Source organism: Pleurodeles waltl, chromosome 7 (genome assembly GCF_031143425.1).
Source record: "Pleurodeles waltl isolate 20211129_DDA chromosome 7, aPleWal1.hap1.20221129, whole genome shotgun sequence".
Taxonomy (NCBI): Eukaryota; Metazoa; Chordata; class Amphibia; order Caudata; family Salamandridae; genus Pleurodeles; species Pleurodeles waltl.
In genome coordinates, this window is record NC_090446.1 from 993696659 (window position 1) to 993724011 (window position 27353).

The 27353-nt window shown below is 43.0% G+C and overlaps 1 protein-coding gene across 3 annotated transcripts in view; it reads left to right on the top strand.

Moving 5' to 3' along the window:
• The window catches only part of SDK2 (sidekick cell adhesion molecule 2), a 945724-nt gene that overhangs the window by 366451 nt on the left and 551920 nt on the right, over positions 1–27353 (top strand). For all 3 annotated transcript variants that reach the window (XM_069199807.1, XM_069199808.1, XM_069199809.1), the window contains exon 2: positions 25775–25934. In XM_069199807.1, the coding sequence (XP_069055908.1) occupies positions 25775–25934 (160 nt within the window). The remainder of the gene's footprint in view (positions 1–25774; positions 25935–27353) is intronic.

A 27353-nucleotide genomic window follows, 5' to 3' on the forward strand; every position in this document is an offset into this window, starting at 1 on the left:
ATCCAAAAACTGTTTCTCCCTTTTTTAGTGAATAAAACATGACATGTAAAACAGGAAGGCGCTTTATTAAGATTTTAAGCTTTAGCAGAAAACCTCCCGTTGACCCCCGCCCTGACACACAAAGGAGAGCGATTTTCTGCATTAATCTTCGGACATGTAAATTGGTTCCTCTTTACAGTCAGAAAACATGAAAGGGAACACTGGAAAATACATAACACAAAAATAACCATTTTCCTCCTCCTGCCATTTCTCAGCTGGGCCGCAGGGTGTACTCATTTCTTCTAATTTCACGGCAGCCGCTTGCTTTTCGTCTTTTTTTCCTCAGAGTTAATTGAAGTGTTTTAGATGTCTGCCTTCTTGTTTGCGAAAATGGGAGCGCTTTTGGGCTGCGTGTGACAAATCTGGGTAGCAGAAACCTACTGTTCGGTAAACCAGTGTTTTCAGTGTCAGTCAGTTCAGCTGAAGCAAGATGCAGGGGCTTACCCATAATACCTTCTTCTATGACTTCGTGGGCATCCAGTGTAGGCCAGGTTGTAAGCGAAACATGGTCGCTGCCTCTGAAATGTTGGTAGGTCTAGGACCCTGCCCGACATACATAGACATTACCAGCCTTCTAGATGCACCAGTCTGTTGACTTAGCTCCCAGTTTACCGACAGACCTCTCCAGCCCTCATGTCAGTGGCGTTCTTGAGTTTCAGGGGCATACTTTTGGCCCACCTCACACCTAAAAGTTCCAACTGGTTGTTTGACTTTAATCTGCTAGCTTAATGTTTGAGCCTTTAAATCTGTCCACATCAACCAGATTGCTCTGATCACTCAGTATGTGAATAGTCATGACCTCTGCCTGTCTAACAGGGAGCAGTGCTATTTTCTGACTGTCATATAAAGTCTGCATTTATTAATGCTAAAACAGGGGCAAGATAAATTGGCCCTTTCTTCTTCCAGCAGGGAATGGAATTAGGTTCAAAGTTAACTGGTTTGACAAATTCAAAACGAACAGCTGATGGGCGGAATGTAGACCAAATCAAACATTCACCCCCAGTCACAGGTCTGTTAACTGGTTAACAAAGGTAAATACATTTACCAATTAGATCTTGTTTTGGCCATTTCATTTTGAAACAGAGGGTTCCTGGTGCTCGACTTTGGACGCGTGACGGCATAAGTGAAATAGCGTTTAGTAGAATGATGCTGTGATCTCTGAAGGGTGCAGCTGGACGGGATCACTGAGATTCCCAGGTCTTGAAAGTGTTATGGGAGACCTCATTGTTTCTCAAAGGATCATCTTATTGGTAGAGAGACTAACACAGAAGTAGTCATTTTTTAGATGATGGATATATATTACTTCTTGAAGGAATGGAAAGATGAATTTAGTGTTAGAGAGATTACTGAGGGCACATGTCTCTGAAAGATAGCTGTAGGACAGAGTCAATCCTATGTCATTTGTTGCAGGATTAAAATATCCTAAACATTCTTTAAAAAGGTAGCAGCATAGATTTGTATTGTGGTCAAGCCATATCTAAATCATTGTATTTTGATCTTAAATATTCCTTATTTATTCATCTTTAACTCTCACACTCTTTCTTTGGCTTATTTTTTCTCCAGTTTTTGCTTCTTTGTTTTCTTCTTTCTACCTCTTCTCCTCCATCATTTATTCCCATCCTACTCATGTTATTAGTAGAGCATAGCCATCACTCGTCACACTCAAAATTGACAGGTGTCCACATCCTACTATGAACTGAGCCCCTCTATTGTCTTAACCATGCCCTTAGTCATTAACCATGTAGACTAAGGGTCTATAAAGCTTGCTCCCCTCCATTTAAAGTCGATGGCAGTGCCAGATGTAGACTGGTGGAGCTTCTGCTGGCTCTGGCAATGTACATTTATGACCTAGTCGTCCAGCTGCCAGAACTATGCTTGGCTACAGTGACGTCATCCTCCATTGAGAGCATGGTGACCATCCCTATTTTTGCCCGGACTAGGGCAGGAAATATGCTGAATTAACCACTATGCACAAGGAAAAAACACTCTAATTGTCAAGCCCATTGTTTTTAAGAGAAAACAAACTCCCATTTTGGAAACAAAGCAGATTGCCTGGCTTGTGCTTTAAACATGAATCCTGATCGAAAACATGGGTAGTACTGTGAGGGAAGCTGATGCAGCAGCAACCCTGTTCTCAGCACATAAATCTCCACCAGGCAGGCTGGGATCTCTAAGTGGGGTGGATGGTCCTTTACTAGGGTATCTGGAGCCATGGTCTTAACCTCCCCCTGGGTACACTGGTGCAACATCTGCTGGGTCTAGATGGCACCCTCAAAATTCCACTTTGTCCTAAGCCCCACTCCTATAGCTGTCTCATCTGGCTTTAGTTCCACACATCATAAACCTCCTTGAAAGTAAGCAGCACAATCAAACACACCTCTTTGGGCATGAGATGTTTGTTCCACCACTGCTATTTCTGGAGTCCAGTTTCATCCCTGAATGTTATTTGGAAGTATCTAAACATGTGACATCACTAAGGAGAGACTCAAAACCAGGAGTGGAAAACATCTATTTTGGCATTTTGAATATCGCTCCTTAAAGCAACAAGAGCACACTAAACCTCTCTTCCAAGAAAGCCTGAGCACTGTTGGACCTTGGAGAAGGCTTCCACACAACTTGTTTGCTCATTCACCCAACAGTCGGTTAGCCCTACCTTGGTGGACCATTTGGGCACAATCTGAACCATAGTATGATTGTGGTTCGGCGAATACATCTCCATGCTCCCACCTTGCTTACTACATTGAAACCCACAGAGATGATATATGTATTCAGGTTGCGAATTTCTGTAGTACATTTTCTGGGATGTGTTGGAGACTTTCTAAGATTGTTTTTTGTATGAGGGATTCGATTCCCAAACTGTTAAAGCATGAAGCATATCTAATTTATGGCATGCTCTCTTCAACATTGGAAGAGATCAACAATGAGCCTTAGGTCTATGGGGATAGTGTTGAATGAGGGCAAAAGGAAAGGGATTTGATTGTATCTGGTATAGTTTGTGGTGCAGCCACCTAACTCTTTGGACTTTAGCGTGTGATGGGTGCCAAGGCCGCCTTTTCCCATTTATCCATTGCACACATTTCTTGTTTCCTACTCTGGCACCCTTGTTTTCACATTTCTTCTCCATCCCTCTTGCATTCACAGTTCACTTCCCCCTCTCATATTTGCCACACTAATACAATGTTTTCCTTTCTGTCCATCTTGCTACCATTTTTTTTTTTACCTACTCTTCTTTTTTTCTTACTTCTGTCCTTCTCTTCATTGCCTATCATCCTCTCCATCCTCTTTCCACTCCTCCTACCACTTACCCCCTTTTTTCGACTCTCCATTCATTCCTTCTTGTTTGTTCTGTCTTTTACTCAATTCTGTTCACATATCCTTTTCTGTATTTTTCCTCAATTTAGCTATTTTCTGTTACTTTTTTCTTCTCTTCCTTCCTTGCTCACCCTTTCTTTATTTTTCTCTCCTATTTCACACACCATTCTCTCTAACTTTTCTTGTTCCTTCTCCTTCCAAAGGAGCTTCCTCACCAGACACCCTGCACTCCTTCCCACCCCCTGTCTGTATGCGCCGCTCCCCACTGCCACGGAGTTGTCCATTTTTATTCAGTTTGTCATTAATTTGTAACCAATCCATTTTGTGTTGTTTATTTTCCCAGCTCTATTCCCCCACCCTCCAGTACCACAATAATGTTCTAAATAAGCTTTCCTGGCAACAAAGACATTCCAATTTTCCCCTCCAATCTTGCTCACAGACTCACAATTACCCGGCAATTGCAGCCCGGCCTGCACCACCGAATGACTGGGCTGACGTGTAATGGGAGTCTGAATTGTTTTTGATTAACTGTTCTTTTATATAAAAGTGAAATGAATGAAGCGGCAGTGTTGTTAGGTCAAAATAATGGGTTTTGTTAGGAAAAAGCGCTTAATTGGTTCCATAAAACAGGCAAAAACCCACATGGCATTTCGGGCCAGAAGCCTCTGCCTAGGTAAAATGACAGGGTAATCAATACTCCAGTGTTTAGATGAAAATATAAGCTTTTTTTGGCAATCAAGGGAAGGGAACCCACGGTGTGTGTTGTACTGCCACAAAGGCTGGGAGCCTGGGGACACTGCGTAAGGCCCTCATTAGAGGCCGAGGTGGCTGGCTGTGGGCCCGTGTGTTTGTGCACGGGGTCACCTAGCGGCATCATTAGGAATAGACTCCACACTGATCACCTCTGCATACAACTAACTAAATGGTTTCTTGCAATTTCTCAAGGAAGAAATGGTTGTTACCAGCTGCAATGAGGCCCTGTTGATTGACCTCGGAAGTACTTAGAACTGAATCAGGACAGTGTGATCCATAGAGCTCTGTACACAGGGCACCTTAGCCTACTGTGCTGTCCACGTCACCGTTGTTTCCCATTTTTTAATGGGAGAAATAAATCTAGAAGATTATGTTGCATACTGAGCATGAAGCCCAGGCAGTATGCAAGTGTTTTACCCGATATTTGCGTTTTTTTTAAATATGGCGCCGTATGCCATTCTTTAGTCTTCTAGGCACTGTAGGCAAATGAGTTTAAAGAATGTATTAACCTACAAAGCTGTGGAAGAATGGCTGGCCTTGGTGCGATTCCAGCTTAGGACCAGCGTTGCGTGTGGGAACTGCTGGCAGCAGCGAGTGCTTAACTTGCCAAGCCACTGTAACTGAAAGGCCACAAGAGGCAGCCATCTTAATTCTTGCTAACACAGTATTGTTGGTCCAGTGTCTGCTCAAGATTCTTAAAATGTTATTTAACAATGGGAGGTTTCATTAATTCGCTTCCGTTTCTTTCCCTAAACATTATCACATGTTTAAATAATTCCTCCGCCCCACACACACACTGTATTCCAGATAAAATAGCTCAGTAGATTGAGCACCCACTGCAGAGATGTGTATAATCTTGGTTCAGAGGTCTCAGTCCCTGCAGTGTGATTTTGATGGATGTGCACTTAACCTGTTCCAAGGCTCGCCATTGATTCTCGTCAAAGGATTAACACTAGACCTTCCTCTGGGGAAATCTCTGGGCCCGGCAGTGGAAGTAGTCCTGCAGGTGTAGCGAAACTCAGTTAGCTTACAAAAAACCAAGAGGACAGCGGGGGCTCCCAGAGGACGTCCGGGATGTATATAAGCGCCAAAGGCAGGCCCAGGGGACCCCCTGTCAGCGCGGTTGAAATTGGTGTGTCAAGTGGCTGGAATGTTCTTTTAAAATTGAGCAAGGGCTGGAAAATAAGCGGTTGGGCTCTTGAAGGGCCCGAGGAAGCGATAGGTGCAGTTGTTGAGATGCAGAGAGAAGGACTATAATAGCGCGCCGCGGGTGGCCTTTCTAACACCAAGGGGTGTGACAAATTCATACAAAGCAAACCATGGAGAAAACTCGTCTCCCTTCCATCGACCTTACAGGAACACCCTTTGTTACAGTCAGGCTCGTCTGCTTTCAAATCTCCGGAGAGAAGGGGTTGGGGTCATATGGGACACAAAGTGCATCACGTTCCGCGTCACGTGTACAAACATAATGTAACTTTCACTCTTCATAAAAATACCCCGATTTCAAGCTACTGTGGCTACCCCCGCTACTTCCTCCTCACAACGTCTTCTACAAAGGATATCTTTTTGTTCTCTGTTTTTTCCTACCCTTCGGTGAATGACCTGATTCCAAAGCAGCGGAATCACGGAAGATCAGCAGTCCTTTCATTTCCTTTAACAAAAGACATATTTTTCATATCTTCTAAAATCGGTAATGAGCTGCAGCAGATAAACGTCTGGCTGCTGATCTTCAATCTCTCCCTCCACTCCCCTCCCCGACCCGTATCGAAAATAGTCTCTAATAAGGCACGTGCAACTACGGGTTCTGCCCTTTCACAGCACCAAAATGGCCACGGCACTATACCACTACTCAAAGGATCAGTCGCCATCTTGAGCCCGACCATTCTAGAAAGTGCACCTAAAATAAGGATATTGAAGAGCACTCAAACGCATTAGCCGAGGGGTGTGCCAAGGTTCTGTGCTCTCTGCACTGCCGGGCATGCAGTAGTCTGATATATAAATCTGTTAGGAAATGAAGGGGGAGTCCTGAGATCACAGATGTGGTACTTATTGACAGTCCTTACTTTGTCCTTGTTGTTTACTGTGCGGAGCACCGGCCTTTATTTTTCTGCCTCAAGCATTTACTGCGCGCAAAAGACGCATATGAGAAAGACGGAAAAAGAGAAAAACGAAAAAGTGTTACAATGGGAGAAAGCAGAAAGCTGCGGAAGTGAGTTGAAGGTGTAAGGAGTGGCTGTAAATGGATTGAAGAGCCCTGAGATGGCTTCAGGATTACACTGCCTCAGAATTCCGTGTTCGCACATTTAATTGCAGTAGCCGCATGTTTAAAGCTCTCGTTTTTATTTACAAATTAAGCACTGGGTATGGAACTTGAATAATACCTCTGAAATAGTGTTTGACCATAATTTTGTACTCACATTACCCTGAATGCAAAAATACAGAGGTGGATTATATTTTATAAATATATTTTGGCAATTAAACAATTGTTTTGATATGTGTTACTTTTTATATGTTTTGAGCTGTGGGTGATTTTTAGGGTAAGAGTACGTAGCGCTTTTTTAGTTTAAATAACCTCTGTTACAAATGTTTAGAATTATTCATCGCATTATTTAACTCAATTTTAAATATGTTTAAATGTGTTTAAAACTGTGGTTAATTTATTTTAGGATATATTACTAAGATTTTTCAATTATTGGTGGATATGGTGGGCAGCGTTTTTTGGGGGTTTAAATGTACTTATGGGATTTGGATGTAAGTTTAAAAAACTGGAGTAAATTTTTTGGGGTTCATATTTTTGTGGGTAGGGTTGGTGAAGGACCCAACAATATGAGGTTTATAAATTATTTAATCAATGCTTTAGAAGCTCACGTGCACAACTAGAAAGATCTGGACAGATTTCCCAAGCAAACCACCTGTGTCCCAGGCACTCAGGGTGTTACTAGAGGGAGGGCAGTGAAGATAGCCTGACTGTACCAGGCACTGGGGGAGGATCAACTGTCCATGCTGATTAAAGCACAACAGGCTTGAAATGTGGACTTGCAAAACTGTCTTGTGCCCAAGTCCAAGAAGTTGCTAGTATAGCCAGATTCAAGCTCACACACTTCCAATACCTACACAGGACTTACATGACACTGGAGAGATTCTATAAAATACATCACACTAAACTGTTGTACTGCCCCAAAAGTAACAAACAAGGCACCACATTCATCCACGTTACATAGACCTGCAGGACATTAACATATTTTGGGAGGAAGTGGTTGGGCGACTGGGATGAGTGACTCGGGGGGGCATTCATCTGTTGGTCCACCACTGTTTGCTGAGCGCAATACCTAAACCTCAAAAGAGGCCAATGCTATTCAGATTTGCAAAACTGGGCCTACTACTCGCAAAATGCCGTATTGCAATACAATGGTTTGCATATACTGGGCCCATATCAGACAGATGACGTCAGAACATGCTGGAGTGGACACTAGGTGAAGGAGCAATGCCGCAAACCAGCAAGGAGAGATGAGAAGGTCAAGGAAGACCTCAGAGACTGGGCAGACATGACACACCACCTGGCAGGTGATGGGAAAGCAACAGAGCATGATCAGTCATCAGAAGCTGACTGAAAGTCTGGGAGGGGGTCCACAACGCAATATCAGGCTACAAAACGCAGACCCTGCGCTGACGGGGTGTGGGGACAGAGGTGACGAGGTGGTGTACTATTCTAGTTTCATCCCTGTATTGGTTAATTTTGCCTTGGGGAGTGGTGGGTCCTGAAGTGTTCATGGGGGGCGTTGGTTGGTTTTATCCTGTGCAATATGTTTTTAGAACAAAGTTAGAAATACATATGTTACGAGCCGAGGACACATGGACTGGGCAATAACTGGATTCCAACATATAAAGTAGAGCTAAAGGGATGAGACAGTTACAGAGACCCGGAAAATCTGCGGTGAACTGCTTTCTAAAATCATAGATCACCCATGAGCTGATGCAAGGTACATTGACGCGCTGTGCTGACAAAATGTAGAACGCATGGGAGGGACGCTGATGTATGTACAAGAATTGTGTACAGAAGCTTATCTACGTAGCTGTACTGCATTGTATGTATCCTGGCCCTTTGACTACCCATGTGTCACTGATGATAATGCTCATATGTTTGAAAACTCATCAAAACAACTTGCAAAAAAAAATTGTTTTAAAAAGTTTAACTATTTTAAATTAACTTTATTAACTTTTGAAATGTATATACTAAAAGGTGATATTTTAAAAAAATATTCAGGTTCATGTATTGTGGTCTGTATAATTTTATTTTTGTGTTTAAATTATGTGTTAATCGGTTTACTTGGGGCTTAAATGTTATTTTTATTTGACTAATTTCAAACTTTTTTGTTTTTAAAATTGTCTTTTATATTGAAATTATATAACTGTAATTTATTAATGAAACATAATGTACATTTATTTGAGTTCGAATTTAAAATTTTAAAATGTAATATGTTTACAGTAATGTATGTGTTATGTTATTTCCATTGGTTATTGCTTAGTTCATTTATTTTACTTCCTAATTAATTTAGGATGCTTATTGTAAAATAGAAATATATCAAATGTGACTGTAAATGCAATTTATTTCAACTCCACCCACCCCTTTCTAGGATGAAAATAATAGATGTTACTCTTGAGAAGGAATAATAAATGTTACCTTCCTCACACCTTATTCTTATACACTTTCCTCAATATTTATTGGACCGGAGTTAGAATAGCAAATGCCAGCACTACCGTACTGATGTGCTTCCCCAATATTTATAAGATTGGGGGAAGAAGAACAGTACATTTCACTCCTTTATTTTATTTACTTTCCTAACCTGCTTGAACTGGGCTTATACTAGGTTAAAACTCACCACTTTCATGTATGCACTTCCCTAGTTTTAACTGTATTGGAGATGGAATGGTAAATATCACCTTTCTCCATAATTTACAACCTTTCCCAACATCTGAAGGACTGGAGTTAGAATTGTAAATTGCACTGCTTATATTTATACACTTTACCCATTGTTGTTGGACTGGGGATAAAATGGTAAATAGAGGAATATTAAATTTTACCTCATTCTCTTATTCAATGCCTCCGATTTGAGTTTGAATTTACAACTCACCCCTTCGTGCATTTTCCTGAATTTGAGTTAGATTGGGGTTAGAATACTTGATCTCACTTCTCCAAATAAATCACATTTATCAAAGATTTTGAGACTGGAGTTAGAATAATAAACCTTACCTCTTGCAATCTATGAACCTCAATTATTTGGTTTGAACTGTAAATCAAACCCCTCTTATATATTCACTTTACCTAACTACAGTTGAACAGGACTCAGACTAGAAAATCCCATTCCTTAATTTAAGCGCTTTCCAAAATGTTTATAGAGATGGAGTTAGAACCCCTTTGGTTTAGGCACTTTCTCCAATCCACTTATGTAGGGGCACCAAGGGGTATGTGCTGCACTGTAGTATGCTGGTATGTAAGCACCGAAGGGTTTACAAAACACTGAAGTGCTCTGAATACCCGCAGTACCTTTATATATGTATATAGTCACACGAGGGGTATGCACCTGATTGGATGCCCTTACGTACTTATGCAAGGGCACGAGGGGTATGCGTTGCCCTACAGGGGGTATGCACAGGAGTGGATACCCCTCAGTCCTACATACTTACGTTGAGGCACCAGGGAGTATGCACTTCACATTGCGGTGCTCACTCTGTCCCGAGGTGGGATTCAGCGGAATTTTAATGTAATTTTGCGTAATTCCATGGAATTAAACTTCCGTGGAATTGATCCCCTTGTATTTGCCTGGAGATAATGACTTTGAAGTCTTATCTTAAGAGCAGAAATATCCAGGCTCACAGTGGATTTTAAATTATAACAAGCAATTATTTAATTCTCAAGAAATATGTTATCCTAAAAAATATTTAGGAATATATACCAATTAAATATAATGCAGTTGTTAGTCTTAGTCCCTTCCTCTTTTGATATCTATGGGAGTGTGTTTCAGTATGGTGCGTAGTGCTTAACTTACTCAAAGCTTGACTTGGGTACATTTAACCCTGTTTTTCAGTAGTATTACTGCAGTAGGTGTATGTTTGTGAATTTAAATTGTCTTTCTCATTTGTGTTTTTTTTTTTTTTGTATCAGCATATCTTTCCCTAACCCCCACCCGTTTCATAGTAATTTCCCCAACCCCCTCTCTTGTCCGTCCCACAATTCATTACTAAAACATATTCTTCTAAGTGCAGAGATCTGCACAGAAAAGATATGCGAGACAGACCCCTGAGATATGAGAGATCTGTGGCTGGAAGTTTATAAACTGCAGTATGTAAATTACTTTACGTACTCAAAATAGTTTTAGTGAATACGGCCCATAGTGTGTAGTGTTGCTCTTCTCTCTATGGTCCTAGTACATAGAGTGTGTGCTTTATGAAAGTCAGCTAAAGGATATCTTCTCTGCATGAGACATGAGTATGTAAAAAGCGACGTAAATCCTTACTTTTAAAGACCCCTGAGCCTTTATGATTACTTTAATCTGGATTGTTGTCCTGCTGCCTGAAATAAGTGGTGGTATTATTTGTGCAAGCCGATGTCTGGCTGTACTGTGTAATTTTGTGAGAATGTAGAAACTTTAATTGTACAGATTCGTCTGGTGTTTTGTATCCAAGTCACATGTCGATAGTCTACGACGCAGCTAATTTTATTCAAGTTTGTGGCTGTAGATGTTATTTACACCGGCAGATGGCTATTCCACATGTCCCTTGGACCATCATGTTTTGTTTTAAATTTATCCTGGTAGAAAACTGACGTTTAAACTCGTATCCGGAGGCTCTATTAAAACTATATTTTTCATATTTTCTAAATAGAACTTAATCCTGCGTTCAAAATTATTTCCTCGTGCTCCCAATTGAGTGATTTAATGGAACTGCTACGCAGACAACTGAAGTCATATTAGCCCAGGATCACACACTTGGTTCAAGACGGGAAACTGGGATTCAAACTCGCTTTTCTCGGTTCCACAGCCAACAATTTACCTACTAAACCATGTTTCATGTGAGAGACAAATAGAATATGCTCCCGTTGGGCGATGCATGGGTTCAACACTTCGTGATACAGGGCACCCTGGAGATCTGAATTTTGATTGGCTGCCAGGGAGCTTCGCCTGTGGCTTTTGATTGGCTGCCAGCGAGCTTCGCCTGGGGCTTGATAGCGTTTATCTTCCTAATGCGCAACCTAGCACTGGATACCCCATGTATTCCCATCTCCCCCAGGGCCTGCGACGTCCCTGCCAAACAACCATGTACAAAATAAATTATTCCACGCCACCCGGAGTTGGGCAGCCCACGGGTAGCGCCGCTGCTCCTCCGCACGTAAGTGCCAACATCAAAGATTCAGAACGTTTAAGTTGACAATTTTTAGTTTGTTCAGCCTTGAGTCCCCCTTGGGGGCCAGACAAGGTAATCAAATATAGATGACATGCTGCGGCGCTCCTGTAGGCACCGACTGCACGGCTCTGAACTTATACATGGACTGTGTTTGAATATTGTTATCCTCATAAGGGAACCAGGGCTTGTTGTCTAGCAGTGTCTCCGAAATGCAGACAGGCCTGGAGCAGAGTCAGTCTCATCTAGAAGAGGCTTATGAGTCCATTTTTCTGTCTAACATTGTGACTTTCAGCTCAGAGTCCACAGTTTGAAAAATAGTTAGTCACTGTGCCGGCTTGTTCTGAAATGTCCTAAACATTTGTTTTTAAAATCGGCCAGACCAAATGGGTGCACATTCATCTAAGCAGTGGCTGAGTTGGCACAAGTCAGTGACTTGTGATGTGAGCTCAGGGCTCACTGTGGTGCAAATTAAATAGTAGATTGAGGAGGGGGTTCGTATTTTTGCAGAGTTTTCTCTCTAATTCAAGCTGTCTAGGTTGTGGAGGGGAAGTAGGAGGAGATGATTTTGAAACTCTTGGCTCGTGGTGTGAAGAACCATTCCACCATAGAAAAAAAACATAGACTATCCCAAACAGTCTCACTTTGCCTTTGCTTGTCAGTATTGGCTTTAACAGTGCTTTAGAAGCAGTGGCAAAACCAACAGAGGATAGTGGCACTATTCCGCAAGAAAAAATATATAATGAACCAATTAGGAGACCCATTTTTTTTTTTTTTAGCTCATAGTGACTTGGGAGGTCAGCACCGTTTATGGTTCAAAGAACACTGCCCAATTCTTTGTCTTGACTTTCTGGAGCACAATTACACTCAATAACCTGTTAGCCATTTTTAGGCCAAAAATCTAGCCCCTTGAGGAGGCATGCCGTAACACCCATGGCTGCAGGATTGCCTGGGCAGGGTGTTGAGAGACATGGTCAAGAGGATAGCTATTGTGCCAGTGCTTGTAAATAAAGGCGGCCTGGGAGCAGTCTTCTTTGCTTGCTGCGTTTCTAGCCTGTCTTCATTTACACACTCATCTGTAAGATGAAGGGGAGGAAGCAAAGAGGGAGAAAACCCCCATTTGGATGTGGAGTACTTGGGTAAGGATCCCTGAAGCTTAGGGGTAATGGCCCTCGCGAGACAGGAAGGACAAAGGCCTCAATGTGTTTGGCACAGGAGCAGCTGTAATCTTGGCAAGTTGGCCAAGTGGAAGGCATGAGATGTGGGACATTTTTTTAAACATGGGACAGAGCGAAGGAAATCGCCTCTCTTGCATAGATCTCCCTATCATTAGTGCAGCAGATACAGAAGCACTGGAACCAGGGGTGTGAGAGGCCCAATGCACTCAGTCTATGCAGTAATAATTCACCAATGTTCAGTGGGGATTATTTCCCTGCTAGCATTAGGCACCAGGGCACCATTATTGTGAGAAGGGGTACAGATGTAAGGCTCTTTTTTCATCAAAGGAAAAGAAACCACCTGCTTCGGGCTTTGGAGAAATGCCCCAGGAGAGGGTAAAATAAGAGAGTACATGCCCTGCTTCACAGAGGCCTAGCTACCATTAATGCTGTTGGTGCCCCTTTTCAGACGACCCAAACTGCAGGCCAGATCAGTTTCATGCTGAACTGTGCACTCAGGAGTGTAGCTTTAGTGGAGGTGTCAGTGGAGGTGTTTGGGCTGTGACACATGGCTTCATTTAGGGGTCTGCGACCCCTGACTTGCCCTTTGCTATCCCTGGCACTACCTTTGCTACCCCTGACCTCAGAGGTGGCAAATTTAGTGTCAGGAACACAGTGGCAGCTCGTCATTATGGGCGTCAGTTGGGGCTCCACTCTTTGTTTTCTGTCAATTTTGTATTACACTAATAGTGAATAATAATATACTATTCACTATTAGTGTATTACAAATGGAGTACAATTTGCTGGAATATGCCCTTGTATGGGAGCTTCGTTAAGTAAAAAATGCCTTTAAATGTATGTTCTGTGTGTGCTTGCAGGTGAGAGTTTGCTTATGTGAGAAAAAGTGTACGTGTGAATTTGTGTGTATGTGCAAGTATGTGTGTATGAGTGAAAGTGGAGGTCAAAGGGCGTGTGATGACACATCCACTACCCCTGGCATTTCGATGAATTGACGTCCATGCTGTGACACCCTTCAAACAAATATATTCTTTGTATTTTTCTCCACCGATCATGCTGATTTGGGCATAGAGAGTCCTAATCCCTGTGTGTCGGGAAAGTGGAGGATTTTCAGTGTAGGCGGCAGTCCCGGGCCAATATACTGTGCAGAGCGGAAAACAAATCTGGCTGAAACACCTGCGGCTCAGAAAAGATTTCCACTGAATAATAAATCAGATACAAATCGCGTCCCAAGTACTGCCCTGCTGGACATATTATTGCGAGGTAGAAGGACATTTGTGTATAATTGTACCCTTTTAAAGATGTCAGGGGCGAGCGAATAAACAACAATATTTAGGAGGCACGTTTGCTTTCCCTGCTTACACCATCTTAAGGTATCTTTATCTCGTCCCAGATGCTCAAATTCAGTTAATGCTGCAGTTAGTCTACTGCTTCACTCTTTTGTTCAAGTACATTCTAGGTCCTGTGATTGTTTCACATTTAGATCTTGGGATACCATATGTGTCAATTTCAAAGCTTACTATCGCCATCTTGGACATTCTGAACAAGGAGGCTATGAATGGTGCTGCATAGTCCCAGCATAAGTCCACCTGATATGGTAGATGTAATTTTGCGTGTGGTTTGCTTCTGCCTGCTTACATCCGGTTCTTACCACCAATCAAGTCGGGTCGATTTGGTAGATATATTTGATTGCTGCTCTTTTCTCATTATGAGAGGGAATGTTGACACTGAAACTGTTCCTTTACTTTTTCCACTTGAGTTATCTGGTACCAATGAATGATGATTTTCAAAGTTGGTGTGTTCAAATTATGATTTTTAATGACAAAATGAGAGTTATCACCTTAATCGCTTTGATACACAATTGAAGCCTATACCCAACATCTTATGATTGAAACCAAGGTTAAAGCATATGTCCTCATGAATGTACAAACCAGTGGTGGCTGCCGTCGGGGCAAAGTGGTGGGGTGCACAAACAAAAAGACAACAAAAATAGGAATTAAAAACATACCTCACGCACTCTGCTGCATCACTGCTCTTCTGCACTCACTGCAGGCTCACAGGCACAGGTTCCCAACCTGCCTTGCGGCCAATCCCAACACTGCTCTCATGCTGCTTGCAGCATGAGAGCATCTTCAGGATTAGCCTGAGCACCTTGGCTTTGCTCTCCCAGGCAGACTTGGAGCCTGACCCTGCTGTCTCCAACCTGGCAACACAGCTAGGATTGGAGAGAGCTCAGTGCGCATGTGTGTTTGGCCTTCCTAAGACAGCACGTAAAACACACATCTGCACTGAAGGGAGTGCACACCCCTCCTCTTCCCTGCCTGTCATCCCCCATGGCCTCGCTCCTTGAAAAACAAAATAATAACAAACATTGTTTATTATTGTTTTATTTTTCGATTTGCAGTAGTTGCTGCTGGTGGGGGAGGGCAACACGCCTCTGCCATAGCGGAGAAGCCGTCACTGGTACAAACTCTTAATTACAGCTCTAGAAGACCTAAGGGATATCAATAATTCAGACAAAGTTACATGGCCTCATGGTTTATATTTTGTTGACTGAAAGCAGAACGTTAACGTTCTCTATCTTTCCTCAGCACTTCTTGACAGGGTTTTATGGTTTCATCTGAAATAGTCTGAGAGACTGATATATACACTAGAAGAATTCTGACATCCCACTAGTGGTGTTTACATTGGGGCACATTCTATGTCATTGTCCCATTCTTGAACATCAACTCTTACCGCCTTTATCCCCAACTTAGGTCAGGGACCTGAGCTTAAAATCATATTCACACACCTGGGTGGCACTTATTATCTTGCTAAGGCATTATCGTGAGTCTAAGGTGCATTTTAGGCCTTGCATTAGTATATCGCATGTGCTGCCGCTTACAAAAGATTTTGTTAGTTTACCGTGGGCTGAGTGCCTGTCTGTTGCTTATCATTGATTGACTTCATTGTCTCTTATTTCATTGCTTCTCTTTGGTCATCACATGCTGTCTTCACTTCCTTTTCATGTGTTTGCCCCTTTTCTAAAGCATGGCCCAATTATTTGTGTCCTTCCACTGCTCACACTTTCAGAGCTACTTTTTTCTTTTAGTCGAAGCACTCCATAGGAATGCATGTATTTGTAGGTCTTCTTCATGTGCTTTTACCCCTGTCTCGCTCCCTGTTGTTGCTTGCCCCTTGCACCTGCCCATCCCTTTCCATATTGTTGCTTGCTGCCTCCCTCTCGCCTGTCTCTCTGCGTTGTTGCTTGTACTCTCGCGTCCTCCTCTGTTTTCTTACCCCCTCTTATCTCTTTCCATGTTATTGCTTGTCCCCTCCTACCCTCTCTGTGTTGTTGCTTGCCCCCTCCCACCTGGTCCTGAGTTGTTGCTTGCCACCCTACTCCATATAAAAACAAGCATTGGCAAAGTATTAGGTCTTGCCTACGCAACCTATTGGCTTTGTCAATGTTATTAGGCATATTGCTCAGCATAGACCAGACCTATTGGCTTTTCCAATACTTCTTATACTTGCACTCAAACCAGAATCTAACACCACAATATCACAGCTGTAGGTGTTTCTCTGTAAACCCCTTGATAAATACTAGCCAAAAGTGGCCAAGGCACTCCTTTTCTCACCTTTACAAACTAGAAATCAAACATCTTATTTAGGGTGTTATATCAACACAACTAACCATAACGGGGTCCCTGCATAACTTTACTCTTTGATGGTTGGGATTTTATCACTGTTTCACCCACCCTCTCCACCCACCTTTGATTTTGATTGCTTAACAATCAGTATTTTTATAGCACAGCTCTATCACCCCTGAAGGTATCCAGATGCTGGCGTTTCACAGATTTTAGTTGAAGAGCCAGGTCTTGAGTGTGCATCTGAAGTCCAGCATGGAGAGAGCAGTCGCAGGTGGATGGTAAGTTGTTCCAAGTCTTGGAGGCGATGAAGAAGAAGGACGGCCCCCCACTGAGACTGCAACAGGTGTGGAGGGTGTGTGCGAGGCTCAGGGCAGAGGAGCGCAGGTGTCTGGTCGGTTGATAGAGGTGTAGGAAGCTGTCCTGGTGTGTGGTGAGCACCTGTGGTGTTATCACCTTACACCAGGTCTGGGTATCCCCTATTAGTGAGGTGTAGGCAGTGTCTAGAAAGCCAGGGCTCTCTAGAGATAGCTGTGGATGAGCAGCTAAAACTTATCTAGGAGACATACAAAGCTTATACAATACCACTACAGTCACACAGCACTTACACACATGAAAGAACCACAAAGTTGTACAAAAATAAAGGTAATTTATTATAGTAACACAGATACTAAAATACTGTATATGCAATACTCCACTAGGAGGTGTGTAAACAGACTATTATGTATACATTAGAAGTCAGTGATTAGCATAGAAAGCAATAGCAAATAGTAAAAACAATAGCAAATAGTGTGGGCCCCAGAAGGAGACCAAACCATATACTAAGTAAGTGGAATATGAAAGGCAGCATCCCACCCCAAGATACCAAAATATGGAGAAAGGAGCTGGGGGAACTAGGAACCCCAAAAGTCAAGCAACCAGGAGAGAAGAGGTAGTACCTGTTTTTTCCCCAAACTCACAGGAGAACTTCAGTAAAGGATTGTGCAAGACCCAACCAAGACTGGGAGAACCCAAAGGTGGTTTCTGAAAGAACAGGACCTGCAAAGAGAGGGGACCAAGTCCATTTTGAGTTGGAGTGTCCGGTTGTGGCAGGAGCCACTACCCACTCTTGTGGAGATGCAGGACTAGGTCGATGATGGGTGAAGAAATTCAGCAGTGCAGCACCGAAGCAGGAGAAGAGTTCCAGGAGTGATGCAAGTGATGTCCCACATCTGCAGTTGTGATGCAGTTGGTTAGTGGTGCTCAAAGACCACCAACAAGCCTTGGCAAATGCAAGAGTCAGAGAATAAAGTTTTGCAAGGCTGAAGAGGGACCAGCAAGGCCCAGGGTACTCGAGCCAAGGAGGGGAGTCCGAAGTGACCGTCAGCAACTGGGAGAGTCACAAGAATAGGAGGCAGCCCCACAGGCGACCCACGGGCAGCAGGCACAGGAGTCGCAGTAAGGCCCACTCAGCACACCTGAAGAAGTGTCCAATGCCACTGTAGCAGCAGGCAGGAAACTGGGCGTTGCAGGAAGAAGTGCTGGAGGCCGGGGCTACACGGAGCCTGAACATCCCTTGAGGATGAGCAAACAAGCCTTCATAGCTGCAAGAGTCGTGGTGCAAAGGAGTACTGTTCTGCAAGTAGAGGCAAGGGCTCATCATCTCCCAAGTGGGACAGCTGATAGAGAGGACCAAGCCAACCACTCCAGACCACCACCTGGGATGCAGGATCCTTGCAGTTCCAGAGGAGACAGGATCTATGCAGCCTGTCATCGTTGGAGTTGGTGCCTGCAGATGCAGGGGAGGTGTCTCATTCACTCCAAAGGAGATTCCTTCTTGCTTCTTGTGCAGACTGGAGACTTGCAATCCTCAGATGATGCACAGCCAGGGAAATGTTGCAGATGCTGGAAGGAGCTAGAGAAACAATGTTTCAGAGTGAAGCAATTGCTGGAGCTGCAGATTGTAGGTCCCCGAAGAGTCCATTTGCTGTTGCAGTGGCCAGAAGATGAAATAAACAATGCAGAAGAGTCCTGGTGGAATCTTGTATATCGAATCTGAGGACAAACCCAAGAGTGAGACCCTAAATAGCCCTAAATGGGGGTTTGGTCACCTGCAAGGTGACCATCTATCAGGAGGGGGCTGTGGCGTCACCTGCCTGACCTGGCCACTTAGAGGATCCCAGAGGACCCTGCACATCTTGGATTCAAGATGGTAGAATCAAGTGGCCACCTGGAGAAGCTCTGGGTACCACCCTGGGATGGTGATGGACAGGGGAGTGGTGACTTCCCTTTCCACTGTCCAGTTTCACATCAGAGCAAGGACCAGATGTCCCTGGACTGGTGCAACCCAGTTTATGCAAGGAGGGCCCCAAATTTGCTATTCGAAGCATACCGATGGCTTTGGGAGGCTACCCCTCACAAGCCATGTAACACCTATTTTCAAGGGTGTTGCCTCCCACTCCCAAGGGAAATCCTTTGTTCTGCCTTCCTCTGCTTGAGCTGGTCAAGCAGCAGGACGGCAGAATCCTGTCTTGAGGGTGGCAGCACCGCGGGCTGGCCAGAAAACCCCAGAAGACAACTAGGAGCAATGCTGGGGGTCCTCCAAGGAGCCCCTAGGGTGCATGGAATCATACAACCAATTCTGGCAACAGTATTGGGGTATGATTCCGACATGTTTGATACCAAACATGCCCAGGTTCGGAGTTACCATTATGTAGCTGGACAGAGTCCTGTGTCCAGTACACAGGTAAAATGGCTTGCCCGCACTTACGAAGTCCAGTGTATTGGGGCAGGTACACAGGTACCTCTGGGCTAGGAGGGCCTACCATAAGGGTGACTTACAGTGACCTGGTGTAGTGAAAGGGTGCATGCACCTTTTCACGCAGACTGCAATGGCAGGCCTGCAGACACATTTTGCACGAGGTCTTATGGGTGGCACAATACATGTTGCAGTGCATGGGGGACCCCTGGTGTCCCAATGCCCGGGGTACCTAAGTACCATATGCTAGGGACTTATATGGGTGCAACAGTATGCCAATTGTGGGGTGTGCAAAGTCCTAAGCAACCAAATTTAGAGGGAGAGAGCACAGTCACTGGGGTCCCGGTAGGCAGGATCCCAGTGGACACAGTCAAAAACATACTGAGAGCAGGCAAAAAGTGGGGGGTAACCATGCCAAAAAGAAAGTACTTTCCTACAAGAAGTTTAAGTGGTAGTTGAGGTAGGCCGGTCCTTGGTCGAGTAAGGCATTGTAGGTGTGTGTGAGAAGCTTAAACAGGCATCTCTTCTGGATGGAGAGCCAGTGGAGGTTCTTGAGGCAAGGTGATATGGGATCATTTGGGAAGGTCGAGTATGAGTCTGGCTGCTGAATACTGAATGGTGTGGAGGTCTTAATGAGCTGAGTGGAGATGCCAGTGTAGAGTGTGCTGCCATAGTCTAGCCGACTTGTGATGAGGGCTTGAGTGACAGCCTTTCTGGTGTTGATGGGGATCCACCTGAAGATTATACAGAGCATGCAGATGATGTAGAAGCATGAGGAGTGACTGTGTTGATTTGATGCTTCATGGTGAGTCTGTCATCGAGGATGAAGCCAAGGTTGATGGCGTGGTCTGTTGGTGTGGGTGTGCATGCGACCTCAGAGGGCCACCAGCTGTTGTCCCAAGGGGAGGTATTATTTCTGAAGATTAATACTTCCGCCTTGTCTGAATTGAGCTTGAGGCAGTTGGTTCTCATCCAGTCGGCGACACTGATCATGATATTGTGGATGTTTGTTCTGGTGGTGGAGGGCTCTTCGATGAGCAAGCGGGTGAGCTGTGTACCGTCTATGCAGAATACAATTCTGAGTCCGTGGGTTCTGAAGATATCTGTGAGAGGAGTCATGTAAGTGTTGAATAGGATGGGGCTGAGGGACGATCCTCTTTGGTTCGGAGGTGATGGGTGGCAGGCGTATTACCTGTGTTCATCTCATGAGAAAGAATGCAATCCGTTTGAGGGCATTCCCGTGGATGCCAATGCTTTTGAGTCTGTTGATGAGGGTGTGGTGAGATACAGTGTGAAAAGCAGCTAATAAGTCAAGAAGGGAACTGGGCTGCCGTCTCACTGTGGTCGAGTCAAGGATGGATCTGATGTTGTCGGTGGCTGTGATCAAGGTTGCTTCATGCTGTGGTTGGCGTGGATGTCAGATAAGAAGGCGTTGAGCACGTTGTTTTTACCCAGGTGTTTGGTCGACTGGTGATTGATGGCATTCTCAAGGACTTTGTTGGGGTACAGGAGCAGTGAGATGTTGCAGTAATTTTTGAGTTTGCTGGGGTCGGTGGAGGTTTTCTTCAAGAGGGGGCTGACCTTGATGTGTTTATATCTGTCAGGGAAGCCTGCCGTGGTGATGGAGGAGTTGAAGATGTTGGTGAGTTCTGTAATGATTTCTTTGGATCTGAGGTAGAAAAAGTGGTGGGGGCAGGAGTCAGTAGTTCTCCGGAGTGGATGAAAGACATGATGGCTGAGGTGGTCTGCATGGTGAGCGGCGTCCATGTGTTGATAGAATGGCTGGTGTGCGTGGGTGGTTCGGAGATGCTGACCTTGAACCTGAAAGGTTGGGGTCAATGTTCTTGTAGATGGTTGCTATCTTGCTATGGAAGTAGTCTGAGAAAGTGTTGCAGAGCTCTTGTGAAGGACCAATAGTGTTCTCGTGGCTGACGGGCAGGAATATTCCCTGACTATGTTGAAGAGTTCCTTCATGTGGTTGGTGCTTGTTTCGATGTAGGTTGTGAGGGCTGCTTTTTCGTTTTTTGTGCATTGGTGGTATTTGTTGGGGGCTGATTTGTAGGCAGTTCAGTCAGAGGAGTTTTTGGTGGGTCACCATTGCTTATCTAGTCGTCTGTAATGGTGCCTGATGGCTCTGGGTTCAGGTGTATACCAGCTGGCTTGTCTTGAGGTTTTGTTGATTTTGGCTGGCTTCATAAGGGCGACTTTGTTGGAGCATTTGGTGATACAATTGGTAAAGTTCTGGACTGCCTGCTCCAGGCCTTTGTCCACTGGGTCTCAGTCACATTCTTCCAGCTGTGGTGAGAGGATCTGCTTGGTTTGGTGGTGGTGCCCCGGGAGCCTTTTATGGTGAAGTGGAAAATTGTGTGGTTGGTCCAGGTGAGTTCAGTGATGTGGCTGTACTTGACTGTGTGGCTGGATGTGAAGATTGGGTCCACTCTGTGTCCTGTTCTGTGTGGGTTCAGTAAGCCTGATGTTGCTCATGCTTTCCAGGAGATTGGTGGAGCTGGCGTTGTCTGGGTCATTGAGGTGGAAGTTAAGTTCACCAACTAGTCAATAGCTAGAGGGGCGATGAAGTTGGAAATGGCATTGCAGAATGCAGGTCAAGGTCCGGGAGGGGAGGAGGATGGCCGGTAGCCAATGGTGCCTCTGATGGTCTTCTTGGCGTTGGTTAGGAGTTGGAAGTTCAAGTGTTCCATGATAGTTGTGGAGTCGTTTAAGGTGGTAATGCATTGGATAGTCTCCTTGTGGATGATGATAATGCCTCCCCCAGGTTTGTTTGCACAATCTCAAGGTATCATCTTGTATCTGCCATGCTTACATTCGCCAGGTACTGATTACAGACAAGATATGTTTATGAAGCAATTCTCTGTAAGATCAATCATAGGTCAAGTTATGAGACAACATTATTCTCCTCTTTCTCAATATCGCCTCAATGATTTCTCGAAGCACAGCCTGATGTTTTCTTTGTGGTTTGTTGATCTTCATCTTCATTGTTCTGCTTTCGATATGTCTCACACTTTGACGTTTTTCTACAAAATAATGAACATGTGGAGAAAATGTTAAATATTTTCATATTATTCTCTGTTTACTTGCATGTTACTTGGTGGGACGTTATTGTGAATGATAGTACATTTTCCATTCAAATATGTGACTCCATGTTTTAATTTATTTTTTTATGTACTTTCAGTTTTCTATGGCAGCGACTTGGCCCAAGGGCATTAAAGCACTTTGCAAAAGAGCAAGACGTGTTCAGGATAACAAACATAACAAAATAGCCAATTAGGAACTAGAAAAAAGGAATAGGCAGTTCATATCCACAAATGAACAGTACCAGGAAAGAATTGCTTTAGAAAACAATCCTAATAAGAGAACCATAGAGCAATGCTAAAACAGGGAGAGTTAGCAGGCTGAATCCTGATAGGCAAAATGGGTCAGCCAAAGTGATGTTACAAATCTAACTTTAGCCACAGTGTCTCTCAAATATAAGGATTTTGAGATTCCATTTTTAACTTGATCAGACAAGGAGCTGTGTGGAAGGCTGGTTGGAGGGCAGTTTAGAGCCTTTTCCCGCTGCAATAGAAAGATTATTTCATATAGTGTTCTTGTTTGAATAATGCATGTTCAAGCAGGAGGGATTCAGCATTTATCGATTCTCATTGGGTGTCTGAGGCTTTCAATTCTACAACCAGGTAGAGTGGTCTAGAATTGTGAAGTACTTTATGGGTGTGGCATGTTGTCTTAAATTGGACTCCTGTCTCAATGATGAGCTATTGCTGATTCTGGAGTATAGAGAGATGTGGTAAGATGTCTTGTGGCAAGATACAACGTGGGTAGTTGCGCGCAGAACAACTCTAAGGGGTGTGAGTTGTGCTTTTTGGAGACCTGAAAGGAGTGAGATTTCAAAATCCAGCCCAGTAAGAACCAATGTCTTGACTTCCAATTTCAAACCCTGCTCACGAACAAACTGCCTGCGGCCCCAAAGTAATCTTACCTAGTAGCATCCACTTTTGCCACTGCCAAGAAGTGCCTCTAATACTCCAAATGACTGTCAAGCTGAGTGTCACACAAACATTGTCCAATCAAGTCATAGATCCAAGAATTGTTCAATAGGCTATGAAATTGAAGACAATAAACTGCAGAGGTAATACTAAAAGATTATATGCTTCTCATTTCCAAAACTCCTGCAAGGTTGCAGGCTATATAGACCGCTTTTTTGTCTTCTGTACTGAAAGGAGGCTTGAATTAATATTAGTTAGACCAAGCTCAAGGCGTTCAACCCCTACTAAGCCATTAGAACTCGCATTGCAGTACAGAAAGAACCTCTTGAACAAGTACAAGATTCTGTCTACTTAGGTGTGTGATTGTCCAATACACTTAATTGGACGCTACAAATTAGTAGGGGTGTCTTAAAACTACAACAGGAATCAGGGGCCTTTATTAAGCTAGCAAAGAAAACTTAATCTAAATTATGTACCAAAGAAATGTATAATGGTAAAGCTAAAGGATATTCCTTGACCGGCCCAGAGCTGTGGGGCCATGTGAAAGACAAGGGCTCACTGTGGTCGGAAAAAGGTTTTTCAGAACCCTACCACGCCTCTCACAGAATGCCCTTCGCCTTCCTCTGCTATTGGATGTTGGTGTTATCTGATCACTTCCACGCTGAAGTTGAGACCCTTGGTGTACTGGCACGGATTATAGTCTACTGATGAATCAGAGGTTTATGGGCTATAATTAAGAAAAGTATTAAGTTCTAAGGGACATCTAAAAATTCCTTGGTTAGCATATATCAAAAGCATGTTATTTAAATTAGACCTTCATATGTTTCGGGAATCCTCTGCTGAAGCCTGTACAGTAACAAACACATTAATCAAAGAAAATCTAAGTGTGTGCATATGGGAAGAGGATGTAAAGGTTTGCAATGTGGGCAGCACAAGGCTACTCCGCTATACGAATCTTTCCTTGATAAACTTTCAGGCCTCTTAGCCAAGCAGGTACACACAGAATGTAGATATGGGATTTTGCCTACTTATATCTTCTGTATTAATTTGGGAACAAAGAATTGCAGCAGCACGTTATGTCCATCATGCAAACTAAAGTCTGAATCACTGCATCACCTCCCTTTTTTGTAGTTCTTATGCACTTACACCCAAGAAGTGGATCAAACCTGTGTGTCAGCTTATGGGCATCAGACAACATGAAATCACACTAAGAATCTTGAGATCTGACAATCGTAATGTGATTGTTAGCAGTGTTGCCAAATTTGTATATTCTGCATGATCCATAAGCAAGAGATTTTTAGTTTGTGATGCTAGCAACTTTCCTAATGACCCCTGATTTTGCTGTGGTTTTTGACTAATACAATATTTTAAATTCCACCTGTTATGGTTGTAGATGCTTTACACTTTTTATGGGAGTTCATGTTTGTTCATTCTGCACAAGCATTTAGTATAACAGATTGGGGGGTATTGCACTTTGATAGATTGCACAATGTGCCAGGGCATTAAGGGCCAGATGTTTAAAGCAATTTTCCGGTTCCAAAAGGCCCATCAGATCAATTTCAACCAGACAAATTATTTTTGCATTTGGTTTTTGTAAGGACAAAATGCAACTCTTTAATTTGTTACTGAATCCCATTTTGCTTTTGGGATTTGGTATTAAAAAGGGGCATGTTTAGTGTGTCTCTTCCTAATACCAAATCGCACTGGTATGTGTGAATGTTTTGCAACTGAACTGCAGTGGCAAAACATTCACATTTTACCAACTGCTTTATGGAGGTGGTAGCCCATTTGCAAATGGGAAGGGTTCCCCAAGTGATCCCCGTTCCCCTTTGTGGATGTGGGTGCAAACATTTTTAAAGCAGACAGTGGTCCAATGAACCACTGTCTACTCTTAAAAAATGAAGAAAAAAAACATTTAAGTTTTCATTTTGAAACTCATCCCATTTTACCTAAAAAATAAAAAAAAGTAAAAAGAAAAAATGGGCTGCATTTAAAAACAAAAATGCTTTATTTAAAAAGCAATCACAGACATGGTGGTCTGCTGACCCCAGCAGGTCACCATCCCTGTGATTTTGGCCATTCCCAAAAGCACACAAATTGCGAGGTGCCTCAGGAATATTGATGAGGCAGGTCCATTTGCGACCTACAGGGAATTGCTAAAGATGTCAAACACAATCTTGTACATTGCAGTTTGTGATTGCCTAATAACGAATCAATAAAAAACACTATTAGGAAATCGCAAACCTGCGATTTCGTACATCTGGCCTCCTTGTTTCGACATAGTCTATTTTGGATAAAATCAAATGGTATCTTTACATGCTATAGCTTATGAGAACTATTAATGTATTTATATGATTGTTTAGAATGTGTTTTTTAAGTTTCATTTATGTTTTATAGATCTTGAATCCGAAAGAAACAGATTTTGATTGATTGATTTATTGACTAAATGATAGTGGTTATAGGTGAGCTCCTTCCTTAGAGGGTAGGCATTCTGAAATGCTGAGCCCACCAGAAGAGTCCTTCCTTACTCATCTCAGTATTTGACAGCTATAGCACCCACAGAAAGATGAAGAGGGACACATATAATGTATGTGGTATTAGCAGATATGTCATATGCCTGATCCTATACTGTACTGCCTATTTTGTGCCAGCATTGCTTGTCATTGAGGATGCCATGTTGTAAGGTATGAAGATGTCTACTGATCATCGTGTCTCTTCTCTTTCCCTTAACAGATGACGTTCCACCATACTTCAAAACTGAGCCTGTGCGTGCTCAGGTGCACCTGGAAGGCAATCGTCTGGTCCTTACCTGCATGGCAGAAGGCAGCTGGCCCCTTGAGTTCAAGTGGCTGCATGACAGCAGTGAGCTGACAAAGTTCACTCTGGAGTACAGGTAAGTCTCCAATGCTCAACGTGTAGCACAATCTTTCTTATATTTCAAGACAATGCTTTAATACGTTGCGTTAACAAAGAAGGTGTATACAATTTTCTGACCAAAGGTATTTCTGGATCACGGCCTTATTGTGGATTTTAAAACCTGCCTGTAATAACATATCGCTAGCCACTGATTTCTATTTCCTCCCACCTTGGTTTTCCTCCACAGGGTCATCGAACCATAGTGGAATTTACAATATAACTATAACATGCTGTGGGATAGTTCTTCCTGTATAATGCATATTATTTCTTAGACCAATAAGTGGATCATGTTCAAAAGCTGTTTATGGTATTAGTGTTTTTATTGTGTATAAATATAACTGTGAGTACTGAACAATATTTGAACAGCAATATTGGATGTAATCATTTCTATATGGGAGAGGTTAGCCTCTGTCTACAATATAAAATATTGAGCGTTACTAAAGGGGTCTTAGACCATCTAAAGCAGTAAGGTCTTAACAATTCTGAGGTGACTTGTAATATCCTTTTCATGTATGGCAGAGGGTATTTTATTTCTTGAAGTGCATTGACATATCATTACCCTTGTTACTTTATTTGAATGAATATGGTTGCAGATATATAGAATAAATGTGGACTCTCTGGTGCGAAACTAGAAATATGTTGCCATAAATTCCACTTTTCTGATATTGATTGCTCATTGCATGTTAACTGATAGAAAGAGCTGGGAAGCTTGTCCTTGTTTTCATTGTTTAAACAGAAGTAGTTCTGCTCAGTGAGCTGCCTTTCACATTGTATGCTGGTAGAAGGCATTGTGATGTCACTACACAAGTACAGTAATTCATTACATTTGAGCAGTCACTAGTGATGCCACAGCTAGACTGAAATAATTGAATTAGAGTCAGGTTACTTTTTATGGATTGTAGCCATCCATGGTTTATATTTGGTATAAAGTACAGCTTGCTGTATTTTATAAGGTTATTACAAGTCACAAAAGAGTTCTGTGACCATATGAAGGTACATGGCTGAAGGCAATATCCTTATCATGTATGGCACCTTTTGGTTTATTCCTTATAATACATGGTCACACCATCACCTTTTCCACAAATCACCTTAATCCTTGCTGTGCAGCTTTTTCATGTGAAAGAGAGAGCATGTTTGTAAATGTGAAGCCTAAAAGTAGAACTTCTAGCGCAAAATGAAACACATCAATAAAGCTGTCAGATATTTGTTACTAAAAATACATTTTAATCAGTTAATGTGTGTCCTTTTGCAAAAAAAAAAAAAAAAAAAGTGATGTAGCTCGGAATGAGTTGACACATGCAGACAGATTCTAACTTTCTATAATAACCTAAGGAATGCAAAAAAAATAAACATGTTGCCTTAAATGTCTCTGTTTGCTACATTATGGCCAGAAAAA